This window comes from Manis javanica, chromosome 10 (assembly GCF_040802235.1).
Source record: "Manis javanica isolate MJ-LG chromosome 10, MJ_LKY, whole genome shotgun sequence".
NCBI lineage: Eukaryota > Metazoa > Chordata > Mammalia > Pholidota > Manidae > Manis > Manis javanica.
Window position 1 is genome coordinate 1,185,501 of NC_133165.1, and position 22,256 is coordinate 1,207,756.

General features: G+C 64.4%; 2 protein-coding genes and 1 long non-coding RNA gene across 9 annotated transcripts; 1 reads left to right on the forward strand and 2 right to left on the reverse strand.

Moving 5' to 3' along the window:
• Nucleotides 1-600: 600 nt before the first annotated feature.
• Nucleotides 601-4,701, reverse strand: METRN (meteorin, glial cell differentiation regulator). Its single transcript, XM_037005753.2, has 4 exons — nucleotides 4,051-4,701; nucleotides 3,516-3,916; nucleotides 2,602-2,661; nucleotides 601-2,526 (listed from the first exon to the last, which is right to left on the reverse strand). Exons 1-4 carry the CDS (start codon nucleotides 4,539-4,541, stop codon nucleotides 2,210-2,212), a joined length of 1,269 nt encoding a protein of 422 aa, XP_036861648.2. The 5' UTR covers nucleotides 4,542-4,701; the 3' UTR covers nucleotides 601-2,209.
• Nucleotides 4,702-9,798: 5,097 nt separating this feature from the next.
• Nucleotides 9,799-21,202, forward strand: FBXL16 (F-box and leucine rich repeat protein 16). 7 transcript variants are annotated; one of them, XM_037005720.2, is made up of 7 exons: nucleotides 9,799-10,124; nucleotides 16,766-17,427; nucleotides 17,835-17,909; nucleotides 18,087-18,595; nucleotides 18,907-18,991; nucleotides 19,332-19,395; nucleotides 19,585-21,202. In XM_037005720.2, the coding sequence occupies exons 2-7, from the start codon at nucleotides 16,783-16,785 to the stop codon at nucleotides 19,731-19,733; spliced, it is 1,527 nt and encodes a 508-aa protein (XP_036861615.1). In that variant the 5' UTR covers nucleotides 9,799-10,124; nucleotides 16,766-16,782; the 3' UTR covers nucleotides 19,734-21,202. The 7 variants fall into 7 exon arrangements, with proteins under 7 accessions (XP_036861615.1, XP_036861613.1, XP_036861614.1 ...); XM_037005718.2 differs by having other exon boundaries at nucleotides 9,799-10,119; XM_037005719.2 differs by having other exon boundaries at nucleotides 9,799-10,119; nucleotides 16,769-17,427.
• Nucleotides 21,104-22,100, reverse strand: LOC140843919 (uncharacterized). The gene is made up of 2 exons (XR_012121833.1): nucleotides 21,583-22,100; nucleotides 21,104-21,401 (listed from the first exon to the last, which is right to left on the reverse strand). It is a non-coding gene; the product is annotated as an uncharacterized lncRNA (long non-coding RNA).
• Between the last annotated feature and the right edge of the window lie 156 nt (nucleotides 22,101-22,256).

Consider the following 22,256-nt stretch of genomic DNA (forward strand, 5'->3'; position numbering starts at 1 on the left):
AGGCAAGTAGGGGGACAGAGCCAGGACTACCTGTTCACCCCACCCCGAGGCTACATGTCTGGGGCCTGTGTGCGCACATGCTCTGCCCTGGCCCCTGCACAGCCCTGAGCCCCAGCAGGACAGAGGCTGCATCAGATGATGTGGGGCACGCCGGTCTCCCTCCCCCAGATGTAGACTGCCTTACGAACCTTCCATCCCTTGGCCCCAGCTGCTGACCCCGAAACGCGTACATCTGGGTGAGCGAGCACTGCGGGGGCCCGGCCCCACCTGGCTCGGAGCACGCTGTCTCTCTGGCTGCCCCTGAGCCCTCCCCAGGAGGGAAGGGCTCTCGGCTGGGGGGATGCTCACGCAGCCCCTGGCTCCTGAAGGGCTCTATGGTCGACTCACTGATGCACCTGCTCAGGCCCCCAGTGTGGCCCTCTCACGTCCACATCCAGCCTTTGGGCAACTGGGCAGTAGAGTGGGTGCCCACACCGGGAGGGAAAAGAGTGCTTTCTCTGGGGAGGGTATGTGCATGGGAGACTCCCAAGCAGGCGTGTAGACGTCACTGCCCAACCCAGGACCCACCCCAGAGCAGCTGCCCATATTTTTGTAGGCAGGTGGTCTGTGAGGCAGTTCACAGTGTGGCCAGGGGCCTCCTTCCAAACAGGCTGTGGGGAGCTGACCAGACAATCAGGCCAAAGGTGAGGGTGCTGCTCAGCCCTGGAGGGAAGCCCTCCTTGGGGCCTCCCAAGACAGGAGGATGGGTGGTCTAGAGAACACCCTCCGTCCTTTTCTGGTCTCTACTGAGATACTCCCTGGTGGAGAGAGGACAGCAGAGATTAAAGGGTCTGCATTCCAGGAGACAGATCCAGGCCAGGGGTCATCAGCACGCCGGTGGAGTCTAAAGCTGCAAGGGGTCTGGGGCCTGAGCCCGGAGCACTCCACGGCTGGGAGTTTGGGTAGGTGCCGGGAAGAGGCCCAGTACTGTTGTCTGCGGTGTTCCTCACCCAGTTCTCATCAGCCACCCCCGCCCCCCGTAAAGCAGTCTAAGTAAGATGGGTGTGCATGTGGGGTTTTGAGCCCACCCCATGGAAATTCCTAGGCAGCCACCGGAGGTGACTCAAGTATCATCAGGGCATGACCACATTGGGTGCCCCATGCCAGCTGGATCTGGAGGAAGTGGCCACGTGGGCCCTGGACAGCTTGTCTCCCCCCAGCCTCAGGTCCTGCCTGAAAGCCCTATTCTCGGCGCCTTCCCCAGCGAAACAGCACGGACGGGAAGCTGTTTGAGGCTCAGCCAGGCGCTGTCAGGCTTCAACTGCGGCTCTCTCTGAGCGCCAGAGGGTGGAGGTCAGCAGAGTTCATCCCGGGTTTGGGAGCCCCCCGTGCCCACCGACCGGACGGACAACAGCGCTGACCCTTTGTGTGAGTCTGAGAAGGAAGGCAGGAGCGGCGGCGATCGGGCTGGTGGTGGGAACCGGTTCTCAGAGACCCCATTGTGTGCCCCCACCCGCCGGAAATGGGCAGCACTCGGACCCTGAGGGGGATCCCACACCCTGCCTGCTCCACACCACGTCGGGATGCTCTGCACGTTGCACGGCCCTCGGGACAGAGAGGCCCATTCTTCCCCGGGAGCGGGATGAGGCCAGGGTGACTGCTGAGCTCAAGGCGGGCCAGGGAGGGGAGTCGGCACCCTGCCAGATTGCAACCCCTTCCCTTGCAGGCCGGATGGGGTGTCTGCCTGCCTGCCTACCTGACACCCTGTTGGGACCCCACCCAACTCAGACCTTGGAAGCTACAGCCTCTTTTCCACTCCTGCTCTGAGTCAAGGAAGCACCTGGCATCGTGGGCAGGAACAGCAGGGCAGAGACTCAGCTTTCCCTTCGCCAACCGGGCAGCAGCCGTCCCTGGGCATGACCAGGGGCCACTCTCCCCTCACTCTCTGGGTGGCTTTGGACAAGGAAGCACGGCCCCCAAGCCTCAGTGCCCTGCTCTGCAAAGCAGGGGCCAGAGCAGAGCCCAGGGTGGAAGGAGGCACCCACGCAGTGAAGGGCCCAGGGCTGGGCTCAGGACAGGACTCTCGCCTGTGGCAGCTGATGAAATCCATGTTCTTATTGGTTATGGCCACTGCCACGGAGGCAGTTGGTACGGTGATGCCATCTGGGGGCCACCCCCTCCCCACCCACCCTCCCACCAGGCTCTCCCCAGCACCCAACTCCCACGCCCCTCAGTCCAATGCCACCTCACAGGGGTGGAGACGGTCAGCATGGGCGGCCATGTAAGCACGACTGAATTCCTGGAAGCGGGGTGCGCAGCCCAGCCAGGCTTCACCGAAGTGGCTCCAGGCCATGAAGAGGAAGGTGCCAGGGCCAGGGCGGACGCCACACTGCAATGGAGTATGAATGGAGGCCTGCACCTGGCCCCCAGAACCCCCTACCCAGAAGAGTGGCAGGCTCTGTCGAAGGACACGGTCAGCTGCCACGGTGATAACAGACTCCTGCAGCTCCATGTCATGGGCAACCCCGTGGATGGTTCCATGGATCACTGTGAGAAAACACGTTGCCCAGTGGCATGCAGGGATGACAAGTGGCAGGCTCCCCACGAAGCAGGGAAACTCACCAAAATCGCTGGTACACGCGGCCAGGAGGAGCTCGGCATCACTGCAGGGCCTGCAGGCACCTGGCATACGGGAGAGAGGGTGGGCGAAGGCCAGGTCCTCTCCTGGACCACCTGGGGCCTTCCCCCAAGCCAGAGGCGGGAGTGACACAAGCAACCAGACGCCCCTCAGGGCCTGATGGCAAATGGGGATCCCAGGGAGGGAGCATGTATGCACACACCCTAAAGACACCTGTGTTCAGGGTGACCCTTGCAGGCTCACATGTGCACAACACACATGTGCACAGACATGGGCCTAGGGGGCTCACCCACCTGCAGCTCAAGAGCGCAAGTGCATGTTCTCCCATACCCACCTCCCACATGCAAACGGCATGCCATGACCCCCAGGGCCTCCCGGACCTCCTCCTGGGAGCCAACAGACACCGGCCCAGCCCAGGTGGCAGGAGGAAGGGTGGGCTCGGGTCTTCAGCAGGGGGCCAGGGGCAGAACAGACACTTCCACCCCTTTGGGATCAGGCTGCAGTCTCCAGGAGAGCAGAGCTGCGCCTAGTGCCCTGCAGGAGGCCAGACGGCGTCACCATGGTTACGGCTCACACTGGACTTTTGTTGTATTGGTCTGGGGGAGGGGAGGGAGGTCACTGCTGGGCCAGGGAGCCCTGGACAGCTTTGGCTGGAGGCTTGGATTCGGTGCCCTGTCACCCCCTTCCCCAACCCCTCAGGGACAAGGGGCCCGGGATGCCCCGCCTGCCCTGCGCTCCCCACTCCTTCTGCCCCCTGCCAGCTCTTCCCCTAAGCTGAGCCCAGAAATCGGCCCTCCCTCTCTCCGACCTGCCCCGGCGCTGCTGCTCAGGAGCTGTGTGGCCTCTGACCGGGCCTCAGATTCGCCCTCTGGGACGTGCCCGCCCCGCCGGCACTCACCATCTGCGCCAAGGCCGTGGGCCTGCAGAGGCAGCTCGGGCCGCAGGTCCTCGCGCAGCTCAAAGCGGAAGGACGCCACGCGGCGGCTGATGTCCGGGTGCGGGGTGGCCTGCAGGAAGAGGGCCCGGCGCTCGCGGGAGCCCCAGCGCACGCACCGGCCCCCGGCAGGGCCGGGGCCCTCGGCCAGCAGCAGCTCCAGGCCGCCGCCCGCCCGCTCCGCGAAGACCTGGGCGCCCGCGAAGGGCTGCGCCGGCCTCAGGCAGGCGATGCCGGGGCGCGCGCCGGGGTCGGAGCCGCCCAGGGTCAGGCGCAGCGCGCCGGCCGGGTACAGCCACTGGATCTCGCCCTCCGCGCAGGCCAGGGCCAGCTGCCCCACGCTGCCGGGCTCCTGGGTCAGGCCGCTGGGGACAGGACGGGCGGCGCTGAGCGGGCGGCCACGGCCCCTCCCCGGCCGGTCCCGCGACCGCCTGGCGGCACCCGCTCCGCGGGCGAGGATGCAGAGCCCGGCCTTCTCCGGGCTCCCGGCGGGTCGTACCTGCCTCTCCAGCGGCAGCGGTCCTCCGAGTAGCCGGCGCGGGCGGCCGCGGCCCAGAGGCCACCGCAGAGCGCCCAGAGCAGCGCGGGGGGCAGCATGGCGCGCGGGCGCAGGGAGCCCCGGGCTCCGGCCCCGCGCAGCGCCCTCCGCCCCCACGCCCGGGCTGCGCAGCCCCGCGGGCGCCGGGGAGCTGCTGGAGGCGGTGGGCCGGGCTGCGGCCAATCGCGGCGCAGCCCCGGAACTTTCCGCCAATAGCAGCGGCGCTCGCGGGGGCGGGAGAACGAGCCTGCGGCCTGCGGGGCGCCCGCAAAGGGCTCCGCACTCTGAGCCCCCCCCCGCGGGTCCCCACCCCCTCCCTCGTCGTGCTCGGGGCGCAGTCCGCCGAGCCCCCGGCTGGGGCGGGAGTGGGTGGGTACCCGCTGGAACCGCTCGCGGGAGGGCGACCCATCTCTGTGGCCCTTTCCCAGGGGTCCCTGGACGTCCAGCCCCATCCCGCCCAACCTGGCCCTGCTGACTTCTCCCGAGGGAGGGCAGACAGACCAGGTACCGTGGGGAAGCAGGACCCCAGTGACGGCCCTGAATCCCAGGATCAGTCCCTCGGGATGCCCGGACAGGCTGAAAGGGGCCCTCTCTCCAAGACAAAATGCCCCAGGGTCACTGTGAAGGAGGAGGGGTGGGGATGCGGCCGGAGATGCCCAACAGCCCGACCTTGCCTGAGCGGAGGGCTGGGAAGCAGCGGGCCAGATGGGGACCAGAGAGAATTCCAGGCAGTGAAGGAGCTGCTGCCTTGGCAAAGGTGCTGAGCTGTGGAACCAGCAGACAGGCCCTCAGCAGTGGGCTGAGACGCTGCAGTCAGATCAGAGGCCTCGGGCACAAAGCCAACGGCACAGTGGGACCCGAAGCCTTGCCCTGGGTTTGTGGGAACAGCACAGACTCTGGGTCTGCAGGGGTGGACCCTCGGCCAGTGTCTCTGGCCTGCCTGCTTCCGTGGGCCTGAAACACACGCTGGCAGATGAACTCACCACTGCCATGCCCCCTGACCCCAGGACAGAGGCGGGGTTACCTGCAGGGCCGCCTGGCCCCTTGTCTGGGGTGCAAATTGGCTCTCACAGTAGCCAGGAGGCGAATGTGGACGCAGCCCAACTGGCCATGACCCGATGGATGGGTAAACGTGGTATGGTCCATCCACGCAGTGGCTGTGATCCAGCCTTAAAAAGGACATTCTGACATAGGCTTCAACATGGATGGACCTTGAGGGCGCTGTGTTCAGGGAAATAAGCCAGTCACAAGTACTGGAGGATTCACTTGCAGGAAGTCCTGAGGGGACTCAAAGTCACAGGGACAGAAAGGAGAACGGCGGGGCCTGGGGGTGGGGGGAGGAAGCCCAGTGTTCCACGGGGAAGAGCTCCCGCTGAGACGAGAAAGGGCGCAGAATTGGGGGGCACGGTCACAGCCGTGTGCATGTGCTTGGCTCTGTGCGCTTAGAAACGGTTAAGATGGTAAGTTTTATGTGTATTTTACCCAGTTAAAAACAAAAGGAGTGGACCACAGGGCCTGGGGCTGGGCACAGGGAAGGTAAAAGAGATGCCGGCAGGGAGGGGAGAGGGCATCCCAGCAGAAGTCTGCCGCCCTGGGAGAGGCGATCATTAGGTCCCCGCCCTCCAGGCTCCGAGGCAGACAGTGGGTTCCAGGTGCCCTCTGGTGGTAGTGTGAGGAGTCAGCCTCAGACCCCCGGGGCCAGACCAGCACCCCTGGCCCTCCTGCAGAGAATGGGCCAGGTTCCATGGGTACAAGGGATGGATTCCTAGCAGGTGACCTGTTGTGGAAGGGGCACATGCCTGGCCCTGAGCTGTGTCCTCAGTTCCAGGCTCCCCCGGACCCCCTGCCCAGCCTCTTGCAGAGGCCCCATGATTATGCAAACTGTCATGCGGAAGAACCTCACAGCTCATGGCCCCACCCAGGGAATCTCCTGGTCCAAACGCCATGGGTGCAGGGCCAGACGTGGCAGGCGCTCAGTTGTGGGAATGAATGCACCAGTGCATGAACGGCAAAGTGAATGGCGGCCCAAACCAAGGATAACCACACACATCTGTGCTTGGTTTTGGGGCTCCTTCACATGCCCCCATCTCCAGACCCCTCCGAAAGGGACCTCTTTCCATGCCCACCCAAAAGCTAGGTCATGCAGTGATGCTGGGGCAAGGTGATCCCTGTCCACCAGCAGGGGGCAAACCCAAAGGTGAAGGGCATGTGACAGGAAGCCCGTAGCGCTGGGGGTACAAGTAAGAGGTACCTGTGACCAAGGCAGGGCCGGCCAGGGGCTGGGGGAGCAACATGAAAGCTAGGTGTGTGGTCAAGGCTGTCGATGGATCATGAGGGCAGCAAGTGGGCCCAGGCCTGGGAAACGGGGCAAAGGCCCCCAGGACAGAAGGGAGCCCAGGGCAAGCCAGAACCAGGAAGGTGGCCAGTGGGAGGCGTGGAGGGCTTGGACTTGGCCTTGAGGGGACAGTGAACAGAGTCCCCAAAGAAAAGGAGAAAAAGCTCAGCAAATGGGGTCAAGGTCTCCTGCCCAAGGAGTGGACAGGTCTACACGCCCAAAATCTCCTGCCCAGGATCCTGTTTGAGCAACAGTGAGGGACAGGGAGACATATGAAGTGAGCAAAGACCAGCCCCACCTGTGTCCCCAGCTGAGCTGTGGCCATCCAGACCCCTGCAGCCAGGACCGCCAAATGTATAACTCCAGCTGGCCCAGGGCAAGGTGCTACACCCCTGGGTGGGGCTGAGGGCCAGAGGCAGCCCCCACAACTGAAGGCCAGGGGTTCCAGGAGCCCACCTGAACCTGGTCACCCAGTGACACACTCTGACGGTGGACCCACTTGACCCAGGGAGCCCTGGAGTACTGGGGTGGCCAACCCTCCCGGGGACCCCTCAGGGAGGCAGTCATGTCTGCCAGCTCTGAGCAGCCTTCCCAATCTCTGGCTCCCTGTCACCTGCTCCCCACTCCCTGGCCCCACCGTCAGAAGGAATCTGACCTTGCCCACCTAGCAGCCTGCACTTTAGGACGCGCGTCGGCAAGACTCGTGCCGTGGGGACGTTCTCCTCTCCCAAGAAATCCACCCCCACCACACACCTTGCATCTTCTCAAGGAGCCAGAATTGCAGCTGCAGATTGATTTGCAGCTGAGCTAAAAATAACTGCCAGGCTCCAGCCAGGGCCCAGGAAAATATCCCATTGCTAGGAGACAACCGTTACTGGGAAACTGCCATTGCTAGGCGACAGAGTTGCTATGGTGACAGCTGGGCCCTGAGTCATCCTCAACCCTGACCGCTCCACCCCCTGCCCCTGGGAGTTCTGGTTTGGGTCCCAGGAGGAGGAGAGGCAGGGAGTAGAGACCGGAAGGCAGCAGAGAGACCCACTGTCTGCCCTCCACCACCCATGGCCCCCGCGGCCAGCCCAGGCTGTGAGTTCTCAGCCCCGGGAGCACCCTCTCTAGCTGTGGAGTGGCGAGGAGGGGCAAGCACACCTCTGCCCCACGTGGGCTTCTCCAGGTGTAGAGGCCCCTGCGTCTGTGTCAGGGTGGGGACAGAGGTGCTGGGGTCGGTGTCCAGTGATCCTGTGGCTCCACAGCAAGAAACCTCAGAGTTGGCCTGATTGCTTTTGAGCCTGGGTCTCTTGCCACCTAAGCTGTGCTAGTACCGTCCAGGCACCCACTGAACCCCAGACTCATTTCCCAGAAGGGGACGTGGTTTGTGGTCCCACCCAGGAAGGGTGGATTTGGGCCCAGGTGGGTGAGTGTCTCCCAAGGAAAGGCCTGAGTCTGTTCTGTGAGAAACCGAGGGTTGTTCAGAGTCACTGACCTGGGCCTCAGCACACGAGGGGTGACCACCACCGTGTGGGCATCCCCATGCCCAGATGTGACAGTGGTTCCCTCTCAGCTCTGTGAGGCCTCAGGGCAGGCTGTGCCAACAGCCTTTGGCCCTCACCTTCTCACAACTCCAGCAGCCTGGACTGCGGAAACTACTCAATGCCCAGGCATCAAGACAAGCGGTGCTCCTGGTGAGGGGCGCTCACAGTGAGGAAGGGGTGCCCTCCAGCCCTGGAGGAAGGCCAGTGTGGCTGAAGCCCCAAGGGCAAGGGGCCAGGCAGAGAGCAAGGCTGTGGGCCAGCAGGCTGGAGACCGGAGCTCCAGGAGAATGGGGACCATCTGTGCCTTGTAAAGTGATGCCCCTCTGCACCGTGGGGAGAATGGGGGGGGGACTGGAGGGGAGGCCAGTGAGGGGGTAGGTGCCATCAGCCATGGAGGAGAGAGATGGAGGTGCCAGGCATGGAATGGAGAGGGTGGCAGAGGTGCAGCGGCGTCCACAGGTATTCGGGGCAGGTCTGCGGCACCAGCACCTCCCGCCCTCCAGCGCCCCTCTGTGCTCTGGTTCTTCCAGGGCAGGGGCCCTTCTCTGGCCCTTGCGAGGGCGCAGGTCGCTCTCTGCCTGAGACCCTGGCACCTGCCGAGGAGCAAGAGCCTCCCAGAGCATCCAGGGCACGCCCAGCAGTCAAGGCCCCATGGAGGCTGAGCAGGAAAACCAGCCGTCCAGACCGATATGCGGGGCTGACTGGGTGGGTCCCGGTCACCCCGAAGGCCTTCAGGCACCCATTCCGCCCGCCAGCGCCAAGCTCCTCCCTTGATCAGGGTCAGCCTGGTGGCAAGACCCCGAGGCTTCATTGCCCGCCGCGGGGGAAAGCTGTCTTCACTGGGGCCAGGGCAAGCTGGTCCCCCCGTGCCCCACGCAGCAGAAACAGCACCCCACCCCCCGTGCCAGCCAGGGCCCACCCAGCCTGGCTCCCCACTCACCCAGCGCCGCTGGGCCCTGCTTCCTGTCAGGGCATTGCGAACACCCACTGGGTTCATGTCTGCTAAGCCTGTCTCTGGGAGGCCTTCGTCTTGGCCCCGAGGCACCTTCCCTGATGCGAAGACCCCCACCCCGGCGCCCCTCTGCCCACCCCGGGTTCCTCTGCCACTTCTGACCCCAGGACAGGCACCGTTAGCCTCGGCCTGAGCCCGCTGGGAGGCCCAGAGCCCCGCCACCCACCCCACCCTCTCCCACCTCCAGTGCGCTCCAGAGGGGACTTGCCAGGCTCGCTAAGGTCTAGGGACCCTTCACACCCCTTCCCGGATCACTTCGAAAGCCCATTAGAGAGTCGCGCCCGGGGACCCCGCCAGGTCACCGCCGGGCGGCCTCTCATCGCACTTGTCATCCTGAAGGAATCAGCTGGTCACTTGTTTCTCGGCCCTGTGGATGTGCGAACGCGTCCCCGCCGAAAGGGGCTCCTGGGCCTGGCACCCAGCAGGGGCTCGGGACACGTGGGGACCGCCCAGAGCGCCCGGCCCCGGCTCCGCAGAGGGGCCGGCCGGGGGCTGGGACGCGCGGGGTCGGCGCCCATCCCCATCGCACCGCGCAGCCCGGATCCAGCCCCCGGCACCAGAGGGCTCGGGGTCCCCACCACCGCGTGCAGGCGGGGCCCGCCGCCCGGCCACGCGCCGCCCCCGTGCACCGCCCCTCTCCGCCCCCGCCCGCCCTTCCGCGCGCCCGGGTTATTTTGCGGACGCCCGCGGCGAGGGGGCGGGGGTGCGTGCGGGCCGCGCGGGCCCGTGGGCGCGGCGGGCGGGGCGGAGCTGGGCGTCCTCGGCGCCCCCGCCCGGGCTCGCCGACCGGATTGGCTCCCGGCGCCGGGAGCGCGCGAGGGCGCGGCGCGCGAGGCCGGGCGGGGGGCGCGGGGAGGCGGCGCGGGGAGGGAGGAGGCGCCCGCCCGGCTCCCTGCACAGCGGCCGTATTTATCGGGCACCGCCTCACCCTCCCCGGTGGGAGGTTCAGAGCGGCCGATCCTCTCCCGCCGGGGGGCTGCTCTCCGGGCGCCGCCGAGGGGGCGGCCAGGCCGGGGCGCGGGGCGCGGCCGGGCCCTGCCGGCCAGGCCAGCACCTCGGCCCCCTCCCCGCTTCGCCGGCGCCCATGCCGGACTCCCCATGACGGGAGGTCGCCCGGCGGACAGCGTGGCATGAGCCAGGAGCCCGGGGCCGAGGTAAGGTGTGTGCGCCGGGCTGGGAACACACCCGGGGCGGGCTGGAGGCCAGGCCACGCCACCGCCACGATGAGGAGGGGGCTCGGGGCGGCGGGTGAGGCTCAGGGTAGCTGCGCTGCCACTCCAGGGGGCTTACAAAAGTGGGGCCCGTTTCCTGGACGCAGCCGCTGGGCCTCTGACTCTGCCAGGCCCTCCCGAAGCCCCTCACCCCGGTTGCTGGCCTAGTCAGGCCCACTCCCTGCTGCAACTGGACCAGGACTGTGGGTCAGTGCCACCTGACCAAGTCCTTGAAGCAGGATTGCAGGCCCCCCAGCACACCTGGCCAGGTGAGGTCCTGGACCACCTGCACGCTGGGCTCCCCCGCCCGCCCAGCCCCATGAGCCCGTGGGCCTATGAGATGGGTGTTAGGTACAGTCACACTCCAGGAGGAGCCATGTGGACAAGTGGCCCCTGGGAGCTGGCCTGTTCCTGACACCTCCTGGGCCTGCATGGTCCTACCACTGGGGGTGGGGGGGGACCAGGGGAAGGTAAGAGGCTGGCCACATGCCTGGTTCTGGAGGAAGGGTTGGGCCTTGGCCAATACTGGAGGGCCTCAGAAGGGGAAACAGGGCACCCGGAGACTTGCTGGGGAGGGTCTGACCACCTGGGAGTCTGAGTGGGTGGGGAGAGTCCTCTAGTCCCCTACCCATCACCTGGGAGAGAAGGGCTGGCTGTCGGAGCCCCGTGGAGCCCACAGCTCAGTGGCCACCCCTCCAGCTCCTCCCAGCCTCGGCACGGGAAGCCTTCCCTCCTTGAAGAGGGCAGATGGCCGATGGCGCTTCACCTGCCCCCTCCATCAGGCAGGCCCCTCCCCACACCCGCTGCCTCCCAGGGCCCACTGACCAGGGTCAGCTCAGGCCTTCCTGGTGCCAGGTGGGGCACAGGGCCCCTTCTGACAGCCAACTCCTTTGAGGGCTGCTGTACAGCGGTCTCGGAGCAGAAGGCCTGGGCCGGGCTGGGCCCCTGAGAGGTTTGCGGTCACACAGGCCCAGGCGGAGGCCTGATGGGAGACCCACCGGCCCAGCAGGAGGTGACCACATGGCTGGACCAGGAGCTCTCTGCAGAGGAGGGGAATTCAAGCCCCTGCTGTAAACATGGCAGTGCAGGGAGGGCTATTCAGACCCAAGGAGACCCCAGGACAGAGCTGCCTAGGTGCCGGCCATCTCTGCTACCTGGCTCTCCCCACCTCAACTATCCCTCACCTAGCGTCACTGGATGGGCACCACCTTCTGTTTTTTGCCTTCTTCCAGGGCACTTGAGGGAGTCCCACCTCCCATACTGGTCAGAAGGAAACAAGCGTTTCCTGTGGTGGAGGGACCAGGGTCCCCTGAGACGCCTGGGCCCAGGCTCAGGAAGGCTGACCACTGAGACCCAGGGAGACATCTCACTCCAAGGTGGGGGAAGAGGCTCCTTGGCTGGGACCGCTCACTGTCTGTGGCCCATCTCATCACGCAGGGGAGCTCACTGTTGTGTCTGAAGGCTGGCATGGGTAGAGGGGAGATGGCCTGCCACCAGTGGCCCAGGAGGAACCTCAACCAGACCAGCCACAGAGGGAGGGCTCAGGTCACATTTCTCACTTGGCTGGGGAGAGAGGGTTTGTGGTAGCAGGCTTGGATGCCCCAGGCCTAAGCACTGGCAGGCTCAGGTCCCTCAGAGCAGAGGGGCTGAGGGGAGGCCTGTTGTCCCCGTCTGTCCCCACGGTGCCCAGTCCCACGTGAGCTGCCCTGATTGTGGCCACAGGACTGTCTGCTGGGGCATCACCTTGGGTGTCTTTTCAAGGCCCACATGCTCCCTTCCCAGAGCCCTGGTGCACGGGTGGGGCAGTCTGCACCCCAGAAGCATCTCTGAGCTGGGGGCGGTAGGGGAGGACCGCTGCAGAGTGGCAGAGATGCGAATGTGCCTGAGTCACGGGCTTGTCATGGAGTTTGTCAGCCCTCGCCTTGTCCCCAGTCCCCAGCTACCCTGGCTGTCACCCCAGCCCCTGGGGCTGCCACTGCAGATCGACCTGATAGGAATTTTTCTGGCTACCCACAACCTTTCCAGCTCCAAGGCCCCCAGCAAGCGGGGGCAGCTAGTCCAGGCAGGTTCTGGCAGGACCTGGCCCCCCAGCATCCAGGGTTGGATGCATTACATGGGGGCATCCTGGACGGAGGAGGGGACCTCCAAGCTGGGGACCATGAGGAGTGAGGGGTTTCCGGGGTATGAGCAGTTCAAGAGCATAGGGTGTCGGTGGGGGTCATGCAGCTCGGAAGAACAGGCATGTCGGGGACAATGCTGGGAGGGAACGTCAGCCCAGGGTCCCAGGCGTGGGGGGGGGGGGTGGTGGCACAGGGACCCAAAAGCAGAGCAAGGCAGAGCAGGGGGGCCACAAGAGGGGCGCCTGGCCAGAGGCAGGTCGGCAGGGGCCCGGGGCTGCCCTCTGGACTGCCATGCCTGGTCTGGGCTGTGGGAGTCAGACAGATGGGGGGGTCCTGGGGCCAATTCCAAGCTTTGGGCAACTTCTGAAAACTCACTCTCTCAGCCTTGCTTTCTCCGTTTGTGGTCAGGTAGTGTGTGAAGGGCTCAGACACGCAATGGGGGGCATGGTGCTGGGGAGAACAGGGCAGGACCGCCCTCTGCCCTCCCTCCCAGTGGGCGGCTCCTGTCCCTCTCCTCTCAGGCCTGGCCAGATCAGGGGGTGGGGGTTACGGGCAGCCAGCTTCCTTAACGCTGCAGACCCCAAGGTGGGGACTCAGCTGAAAAAAAGCGTGTGAGCTGTCCTCTTCTCAAGGGTCCAAATAACTGCAAGGCCCACCCAAGCCTTCTCTCGGGAGCGTCCTCAGAGACTGGCACCAGCCCAACCCCAACCCCAGTGGCCACCCCTGCTGCGGACACTAGCCTCTGTCACAACCAGGATTAACAGACTGGCTGCAGGTCCGCCATCCCACTGGCCCTCATAGTCTGACCCAACCTCCGTCAGGCCTCCAGGGCCCTGGCAGCCAGACCCTTTCTGAGTGATCCTGCTGACTGCCTGCCGTGTCTCATGCACACGGTCAGCAAGCTCCCAGATGCCACCCAGCCATGGAGCCATCTGTCCTCCAGGAACCCCTAGCCGCGAGGCAAGGTGGGTGGGTAGCCAGTGGTGACAGCCCCTGGAGATGTTTTCTCAGTGAGGGCGCCCCACGGTGGGAGGCTGGGGTAGTGCTGGCACTCAGGATGAAGCTCACAGGGTTAAGGGACAGAGAGGCCTGCTGATCGAGCAGGGGGACAGTATGTGCCCAGGCAGGGTGTGGGGTGTGGGACAGGGGGTCTGGCAGGACTGTAGGGTCAGGGCTGGGGAGGAGCCAGAGGTGAGGCTGTAAAGTGGGCTTGCTGGGTCTCAGGGCCCAGAGACTTGGCCCATAGAAGAGGCAGTTCCTTTATGGCCATCTGCAGACTGTGGGCCTAGACGCCACCAAGTTCTAGAGTCCTAGGAGCACCCAGGACCCCACCATGCTCCCTAGGAGCACCCGGGACCCCACCATGCTTCCTAGAAGCACACCCGGACCCCACCATGCTCCCTAGGAGCACCCGGGACCCCACCATGCTTCCTACGTGCACCTGGGCCCCCATGCTTCCTGGTGAGTCGGCCGGAACAGCACAGGCCACGGCCGGCTCTCCCAAGTGGCACCTAATCCAGCCCTGGCTCTGGCTGGTCAGGACAAGACAGCTAAAGTGGTTGGCACATCTCCTTCCTTCCCTTGGGGTGAGTCCACTGCACACGGAGGCACACCACACCAGGGGCTGAGGCAGGCTTGGCTGACCTTCTAAGAAGCCTCCTTTCCCGGCGTTAGCTCCTGTGCTTACCCCTAAGGGGGAGGCAGTCCCCAGCGGACTCGCAGCTGCCCCTACCCCGTGCTGGCAGGGAACTCCAAGCAGGTTCAAGGAGGCCCACTGTGTGCAGCGGGGGCCCTCACAGATACCAAGAAGGCTGGGGGCTTGCGGCCTGTCTGGCCAAGGGGGTGGGGCCAGAGCCAAGCAGAGGGGCCCTTTCCCAGCCCCCCAGGGACCTCTTGCCTTGCTGGCAGGAAGACTGTGAGCTCAGCCATCTCCAAAAGCCCTGACCTCTGGGCCGAGGTGCGGCTGTTTCCAGTTTTGAGCTGCTGACTGGGGTATTCTCAGGCTGGGTCAGTGCGAGGCGCTGGGGCAGGACAGTGGGCAGGGCCTCTGGCTGGGGGCGGGGTGGTGAAGAGGGGCAGCCGAGCACACGCACACCCCGCTCCCAGGCTACTGAGAGCCATTCCCTTATGGCTGACCCTCCCTCCCCCGGGCTTCCTCCCCTCCACTGGCTTGTTTTCACCGCTCGGCCCTGAGGCCTGGAGGGCCGGGATGGGAATGTGCGCGTGTGCAAACGCGCGTTCCGGTGGGGGACGGGAAGGGAGCCCCGCAGATGCCCGGGGCGTCCACGTGCATCCCCCAGCTCAGGCGCTCCACGTGCACACCCATGGCTGAGAGCATTTTCACCCTAAATCAGCTCTGCGCTTGAGTTATTTCTCCCTGGTGCCGCCTCCGCCGCCTCCTCCGGATCTCAGCCGAGCGGGCGGCTTCCCCGCTTCCCCCTCCCGCGCGCGCCGCCAGCGTCCCTCCACGCCGCGCGGCTTTGCTGGGCCGCCTCTGCCCCGCCAGCCGCTGTCCGCGGTGGCCGGCGCCTCCTTGCCCCGGGTGCGCGCCGCGCTGCCGGGCGCTGTCCATGGTGCTGCGCGCAGGGGGCTGCGCCGAACGGCTAAGGCCGGCGGATGGCGCGCCCGCAGTTGTGAAGTCACACGAGGTGTTTAGGCTGGGGCCGCCTCCTTGTACCCAGGAGTGAGGGCTATGTAGGCTCCATCCTGCCCCTCCATGATTCACCTCTGTCCCATGGTGGTCTCCGCCTCCTGCACTGGCATTAGGGTAGGGCAGCCCTCACATCAGGCCACCCCTGCCACTGGGGATGTGCAGTCACTCCTTGGAACCTCAGGTCCCTAATCTGAAAACGGGCCAACAGTAGTGGGCCCACCTCGCAACCCCCCACCCCCAGGCGCACACAGGGCAGCGCTGAGGTTGAAATGCAGGAGCACCCCAGTGGGCATTCAGCAAACATTGTGATGCATGATGCACTTCAGGCAGCGTGAGGCTGCTATTGCCTGGTCAGGAGCTGCAGTGAGGGCACTGCTGAGGTGTGGGATCCCCCTCTGGGGGTTGGGTCCAGGTGTCCTGCCGGCCTGTGGATGCATGACTGCAAGGGCAGGAAGGCCTTTGGTCCCAAAGTGGGTTGGCAGCCACAAGGGCCATATGAGACCCCTGGTTCCAGCTCAGGTGTGCACCCCCTGGCCAGACGTGGAAGGCATCTTGTCCTGTCCAGGGCTTGAAAGCCAACAGGGGGTGTGGTGCTGGGGAGAGCAGGGCAGGACCATCTGCTTCCCTTTCTCTAGTGACTCCTGTCCCCAGGCCCCTGGGCCGGCTGTGGGGCTCAGAAGCAAGCTCTGCATCACTTCCCAAGTGTCCGCTGTGAGCCATGAACTGTGCTTACCCTTTGCACATGGCATCCCGAGGGTGTACAGCGTCACATCCCAGGCTTCAAAATGACGAGAGGGAGGCTGGAAGAAGGGATGTGCTGCCCACATTGCCCGCCAAGGACACGCCAAAGCCACCCAGGCAGGGTGGGACCAGCTCAGTGGGGGCGTGTGACCAGAGGGGTGAGCGCCTCACCTGGAGTCTGGGGTAGGGCAGATAGGGAGAGATCTGGAAGGTAGAGCAGGTGGTGATGCTGTGAGGGTCCCAGTGCCCTCTGCCACCCATTCACATCCTTGGAGGCCTGAAGGAGGAGAGCTGGGGGTGGTCGCAACCCCACTGTTCAGGGAGCTCCCCACACAAAGCCTTCCACAGCCAGCTCGGGTCCAAGTCTCGGCTCTATCACTATGACCTTTGGCAAGCAGTTCATACCACCTTGCCTTGGTCTCTGCATCCGTGCAACGGGTCACTTCAGCACTGTCCTCAGTGGGTTGGAGGGAGGATCAAAGATGAGTATGTGTCCAGGGCCCACTGTGCTGGCAGCACAGTAAACTCCAGGAAAGACGCCTGCCCTTTCTTTGGGTAGATTCTGAGCCATGGAACCTTCTGTGGCCAGAGACTCTCAGGGGCTGGTGTCTGTCTCTGATGGGGTCTGGAACTACTCCAGAGAGCCACACTAGCATTCCATAGTGGAGGGGCCAGAGACCACAACACCCTCGCCCTCGGTTACCCAGCTCCTGCCCAACAGGCAGGCCTGGCAGGCACTGATCGTGGGCATCAGAGTAATAAAGGTGAAGGAAGCGGTCAGGGGCAAGTGTCTGTCTCTCTCCACCTCCGTTCTCTCATCCACTAAATGGGAACCATAGTGTAGTACCTAGGTGTGGAAAAGCTCTGTGGACAGGTGCAGGTTGAGCTCAGTGCACACAGTAGGTGCTCAGGGAGGGTCACATCCATGACCAGCCCAGCCCTGCCATCACTGTGCACAGGGAGGGAGACGCCCTTTCTGTCAGGTGGTTCCCAGAGGGACGTGGGAGGGGATGCATGGAGAGAAAACAGCTCTGCCCTAGCAGCAGACTCACTACCCACTCTTGGACCCTGTCAGCAGAGCAAGCGAGGAAGATGTCGAACCCAGGCATCAACGGCGACCCCAAGCCTCCATGCTTACCTCGCAATGGCCTGGTGAAGCTGCCAGGCCAGCCCAATGGCCTGGGCGCAGCCAGCATCACCAAGGGCACACCAGCTGCCAAGAACCGCCCCTGCCAGCCACCGCCCCCACCCAGCCTCCCACTGCCCAGCCTGGCTGCCCCGTTGCCCCGGGCTGCACTGGCCGGGGGCCTGTGCCCGCCAGCAGGGCTCCCTCTTGGCGGACCAGCCTCAGCCCCAGTGCCCGGGCCCCAGGCGGAGCGGCCACCATTGGCCACAGACGAAAAGATCCTCAACGGCCTCTTCTGGTACTTCTCAGCCTGTGAGAAGTGTGTGCTGGCCCAGGTGTGCAAGGCCTGGCGGCGTGTGCTCTACCAGCCCAAGTTCTGGGCAGGCCTCACACCAGTGCTGCACGCCAAGGAGCTCTACAATGTGCTGCCTGGTGGCGAGAAGGAGTTTGTGAACCTGCAGGGCTTCGCTGCGCGTGGCTTTGAGGGTTTCTGCCTGGTGGGCGTCTCTGACCTGGACATCTGCGAGTTCATTGACAACTACGCCCTCTCCAAGAAGGGCGTCAAGGCCATGAGCCTCAAGCGCTCCACCATTACCGACGCTGGCCTGGAGGTGTGCCCTGGAAGGGACAGGGATGGGGGTGCAGGGCCAGGGAGCAGTGACCCGGGAGGGGCAGGGTGGTGTGTGTGTGGTCCCCATAGGCAGCTGGGTACACAAGAAACAAAGTAGCTGAGGGTGGTGTCAGTGCCCCGAGGAGGATCGTGGTTCTGGGGCGGAGGGAAGCAGGACTAGCTAGAGAATTTGGGGGACCTGGTCCAAAATGAAAACTCAGGTCTCGTTCAAAGGTGAGTAAGAATTTCAAGACAGTGACAGCAAAGCAGTCAATCAAGGGTGGGGTCCTCCTGAGCAGGGGGCCCAACATGCCTGTGAAGCTGGTCTTGGATGGAGAGGATGCTGGGGGAGGCAGGGGCCCCAAGGGCAGGTGTCTGAGGAGCAGCTGTGCATGGCCCCTTCCCCAGGACCTGGACTCTCACCATCCAGTCATTAACACCACTGCTCCGAGCACCTGCTCCAACCAGGCTGTGGGCTCCCAGGTACCCCTGTGCTGCCACTGAGGTGTGGCACTGAGAAATGCATTCATCATGGCACAGCTTGATGTGTGCTCACCCACATCTATACTCCCTGCCCCCCTCTGAGGGCTCCTCCCATCTTACCGTCCCCACCAGCCCTATGGGGGGGAACATGACCCCACACTGCCCACCCACCTGCAGGTGATGCTGGAGCAGATGCAGGGTGTAGTGCGCCTGGAGCTGTCTGGCTGCAACGACTTCACAGAGGCTGGGCTGTGGTCCAGCCTGAGCGCCCGCATCACCTCCCTCAGTGTGAGCGACTGCATCAACGTGGCGGACGATGCCATCGCGGCCATCTCTCAGCTGCTGCCCAACCTGGCTGAGCTGAGCTTGCAGGCCTACCACGTGACAGACACAGCGCTGGCCTACTTCACCGCGCGCCAGGGCCACAGCACGCACACGCTGCGCCTGCTCTCCTGCTGGGAGATCACCAACCACGGTGTGGTCAACGTGGTGCACAGCCTACCCAACCTCACTGCACTCAGCCTCTCCGGCTGCTCCAAGGTCACCGACGACGGTGTTGAGCTTGTGGCCGAGAACCTTCGCAAGCTGCGCAGCCTTGACCTCTCCTGGTGCCCACGCATTACTGACATGGCGCTTGAGTACGTGGCCTGCGACCTGCACCGCTTGGAGGAGCTTGTGCTAGACAGGTGTGTGGATCCCCTGCGCTGGGCCGTGCAGGCCAGCTGGTCCTTCTAAGGCTAGTGAACAGGCCTGTAACTAGGGTCCCGCTGTGGTGAGTGGGGAGTGGGTTGAGGCGCCGACCTCATAAGCCATAAGGAGCCGGGTGGAACTGAACAGGTGTCCGGCGCTTGGGCAATACCACCGAGGGACCGGGGTGGGGCAGAGCCTGGCTGGGGCGGGGCAGTGGAAACAGGCGCTATGGTGGTAGAACACGCCAGGGGCACCCCGGGAAAAGAGGAGGTTTGGAGCTAAGGGCAGGGTGCTTTTGCCACCATAGGTGCGTGCGCATCACGGACACTGGCCTCAGCTATTTGTCCACCATGTCGTCCCTCCGCAGCCTCTACCTGCGATGGTGCTGCCAGGTACGGGCTCTCAAAGACTCTGGAGACTGGGGAGGAGGGAGGTGAGGTGGGGGCCCCGGCGAAAGCCCCTGCCCAGATAGTCCGCTGACCTGTTCCCAGTCTGCTCAGACCCCGTAAGGAAGTCTGGCTTCCTCCCACGCCCAGCGGCCGACACAACCGGAGCACACGGGGTGCCCGGAGCCCCAGAAGGGCTCCTGGCATCGTGGGGAGCCGAGGAACTCCCGTTTTGAACGCCACCCCATGTCCTTCCCGCAGCGCCAGGCCTATGGCCTGACTGCGCGAGTGGGACTCCGCCAGGGCGCGAGCGGAAATAGTTAACTCGCCCCCCCCCCACCCCCAGGTGCAGGACTTCGGGCTGAAGCACCTCCTGGCCATGAGGAGTTTGCGTCTCCTGTCCCTGGCAGGTGAGGCCCCCGCCGCCCTCCTGGACGCCGAGCACCCGCCCCGCCCTGCCCGACCCCGCCAGCCCCGCGCAGCCCCCTGCGCGGACTCATACCTGGGACGGACTCCCTGGGTCCCAGGGTCAGGTCAGCGGACCGAGACGCCGGGCCGGCCCCGGCCGCTCAGCCGCGCCCCGCCTCCCGCCCCCGCAGGCTGTCCGCTTCTGACAACCACCGGGCTGTCGGGCCTGGTGCAGCTGCAGGAGCTGGAGGAGCTGGAGCTGACCAACTGCCCCGGGGCCACCCCCGAGCTCTTCAAGTACTTCGCGCAGCACCTGCCCCGCTGCCTCGTCATCGAGTAGCGCGGACTCGGCCCCCTCGGAGGGACCCGCCGTGCTCTGGGCGGGGCCGCCGCTGGCCCCTCCCCCCGGCAGGGAGGGGCGGGGCAGGGCCCGCGCACGCACGCACGCACACTCGGGGACTCCGCATGCCCCTCGTGCCCGCACTGCACGCCCGCCCTTCACCGCACCGCAGCCACCTCCATCGTTCGCCCGCCCGCTGGCGGGGCGGTCCTGGGGGGCGTTTTGTTCTCGCCCAACGCCGCCCTTTCCGCCTTCCCCGCCACACCCCGCTCTGTGCCCCGCCGTCCCCCCATCCCGGGCAGGGCCCAGGGGGATTGCGGGGAGCTAGGTCTCCCACGATCCAGGGACCCGGAGGAGCCTCGGGGGCCTCCCGCGTCTTCCACCGCACCGCGCCTGGAGCCCTGCAAGGGCATGAGGAAAAACAGGCCACTGCGAAAGCCATGGCCCTCCGAGGTGCCCGAGTCCCACTCACCCCTCCCCACCTCATGCCAGCCTGACCCCAAACCTCCCTTCTTTCTTGCCACTGTGTAGGACAGTCCCTTGCCCCATCCCCACCCGCAGCCCTATAGGTCCTTGGGTCCTGACCAGGCTAGGGCAGGTTTGGGAGAGGGACAGACTGGCTGACAATGAATGACCTTATCATAATCAACCTAGCCCAGCTGGCTGCAGTTCTCTTCAGATGGACGCTAGAAAAATGAGTCCGGGCCAAGGCTCGGGGTCATTGCCAGCCATCAATTCCAATCTCCAAGTGGCCAGCACTCCCTTGGCGCCCATTGGCGCTCAGAGCAGGGAGGTACCTTTCCAGCCCCTCACCTTCCCAGCTTCCCAAACCTCTGCCTGCCCAGGCTCTGACCGTGTTCTGTCCCATCCCAAGACATTTGGAAGTCCTGGGGGATGCTGGTACATCTTGGCAATTGCTGAGGAAGGGGCTGGGACCCCTTTCCACCCCAGCTTTGAGCTCCAGGAGATAACAGCGCTCACACTCAATCTTAAGACATCCCCCGACCTGGTTGGAAGAGAATGACCGGTTTCTGGAGAGCCAGACAGAGCGAGCGAGAGAGAACGCGCGAGCGAGAGAGCGATGCTGTTGAAGCAGAGAAACAGTTCAACAGCCCAAAGATTCCCTGCCCCAGGGGGCAGGCAGGAGACTCCGCGACGTTTCAAGAGTCAGTTTCTACAGCCCCTCCCCCTACAGCTTTCTAGTGGGTGGGGTGGGGGCCGGTGCCCGTTTGTCCAAAGTATTAATGCAACTGAAGCTGTGGTACTTACAGCGACTGTAGGAGAGAAAATTAAGGGGAGAGAGGAATACAAACAAAACGAACCCCCAAGTCATTTTCTTATTGTACATAACGACCTCATTCTCCTGTATATGCGGAAGATATAACCTTATATTTGGTAAGTGTTTCTTGTGCTATTTTATCACGTGACCTGTTTATAAAAATATATATTAAAAAAGTTGTAAAAATACACGTCTGAGTTGTTTTGAGGTCATTGGACCATGGAAGGGGAAGGTTTACCTATCCTGGGTGGCCCAAGTCTCCGGATTGTCGAGCAGCTCTCAACTCATCAGACTTACTGTTCTTTCAACAAACGAGTAGAGGCCGACACCACTGCGCCAGAATGGAGACCCAGCAGAGACCGACACAGAAACTTCCTAGCCCCTCGTTGCTTAAGGGCGAACAGACAGACACTAGTCAGTACACATGATACTCCCTCCAGAATATCTAGTGTCTAACCTATCTTTCCAGAGGGGCAAAACTGAGCCCTGTTTCATGTGCAGGGTAACAGGTTGAGAGGGGGCAGGGATGCCCTAACGGACAGGGCAGCAAGGACAGCACAGGACTCATACCCGGGAGAAAGGGAGGCTCTGAGAGGGAGGCTGTCTGAACAGGTCGTTTCAACTGGAGTTCCTTGCAGGCCGAGGAGACATGGTTCCTCTCTGGTGGCTTCACACTCGCGTGCGACAGACGATAACCAGTAAACAAAGGCATGGTTGTGACCAGCACTGTAGAGGTGACCGTGGCTGGAGAGGCCACGTTAGACGCGGTGACCAGGGATGGCCTCCGAGAACGTGACACCTGGGCTGACGCCTGTAAGGCGAGTATGGCACTTTCGACGGCCGTGAGGCCGGAAAGAGCTCAGCGGGCTGCAAGAGCGCCAGGCGCGACGCGCTCCAAGGGCCGCGGAGAACGGTGCCTGGTGCCGCGTCGGGTGGCCTGGACGGAGGCCCAGGATGGCGTGAGGGGAGAGCGGGGCAGGAGAGGAAGGCCGGAGGGACTCGATGCCCGGACCTCTGACGAACCTTGGGGGACCTATAAGCACTGGCGTTAAACTGCTGCGGTAAGACCAGCCTCCGAGGTGGGGCCGGAGAGTTGCGCGCTACCCTCCACCCAGCCCCGGCGGCAACCCCTCCTCCACCAGCGAAGATCCCCGACCCGGAACCATCGTGGCGTGGGTGCCCGCTTCCGGCGAGGGACAGGCAAGAAAAGGACCAGTTCCGGCAAGGGGCGGGAAAGCGACGAG

What these genes read in the sequence shown, in the direction of transcription:
- METRN (XM_037005753.2), bottom strand. Translation starts at nt 4,541, where the DNA reads ATGGGGCTGGACGTCCAGGGACCCCTGGGAAAGGGCCACAGAGATGGG. An exon ending in CCACGGCCTTGGCGCAGATG is followed by an intron (nt 2,662 to 3,515) that starts GTGAGTGCCGGC and finishes CCCGTATGCCAG; the next exon opens with GTGCCTGCAGGCCCTGCAGT. An exon ending in CGCGTGTACCAGCGATTTTG is followed by an intron (nt 2,527 to 2,601) that starts GTGAGTTTCCCT and finishes GTTTTCTCACAG; the next exon opens with TGATCCATGGAACCATCCAC.
- FBXL16 (XM_073214428.1), top strand. Translation starts at nt 15,668, where the DNA reads ATGAACTGTGCTTACCCTTTGCACATGGCATCCCGAGGGTGTACAGCG. An exon ending in GAGGAGCTTGTGCTAGACAG is followed by an intron (nt 18,596 to 18,906) that starts GTGTGTGGATCC and finishes TTGCCACCATAG; the next exon opens with GTGCGTGCGCATCACGGACA. An exon ending in ACCTGCGATGGTGCTGCCAG is followed by an intron (nt 18,992 to 19,331) that starts GTACGGGCTCTC and finishes CCCCACCCCCAG; the next exon opens with GTGCAGGACTTCGGGCTGAA.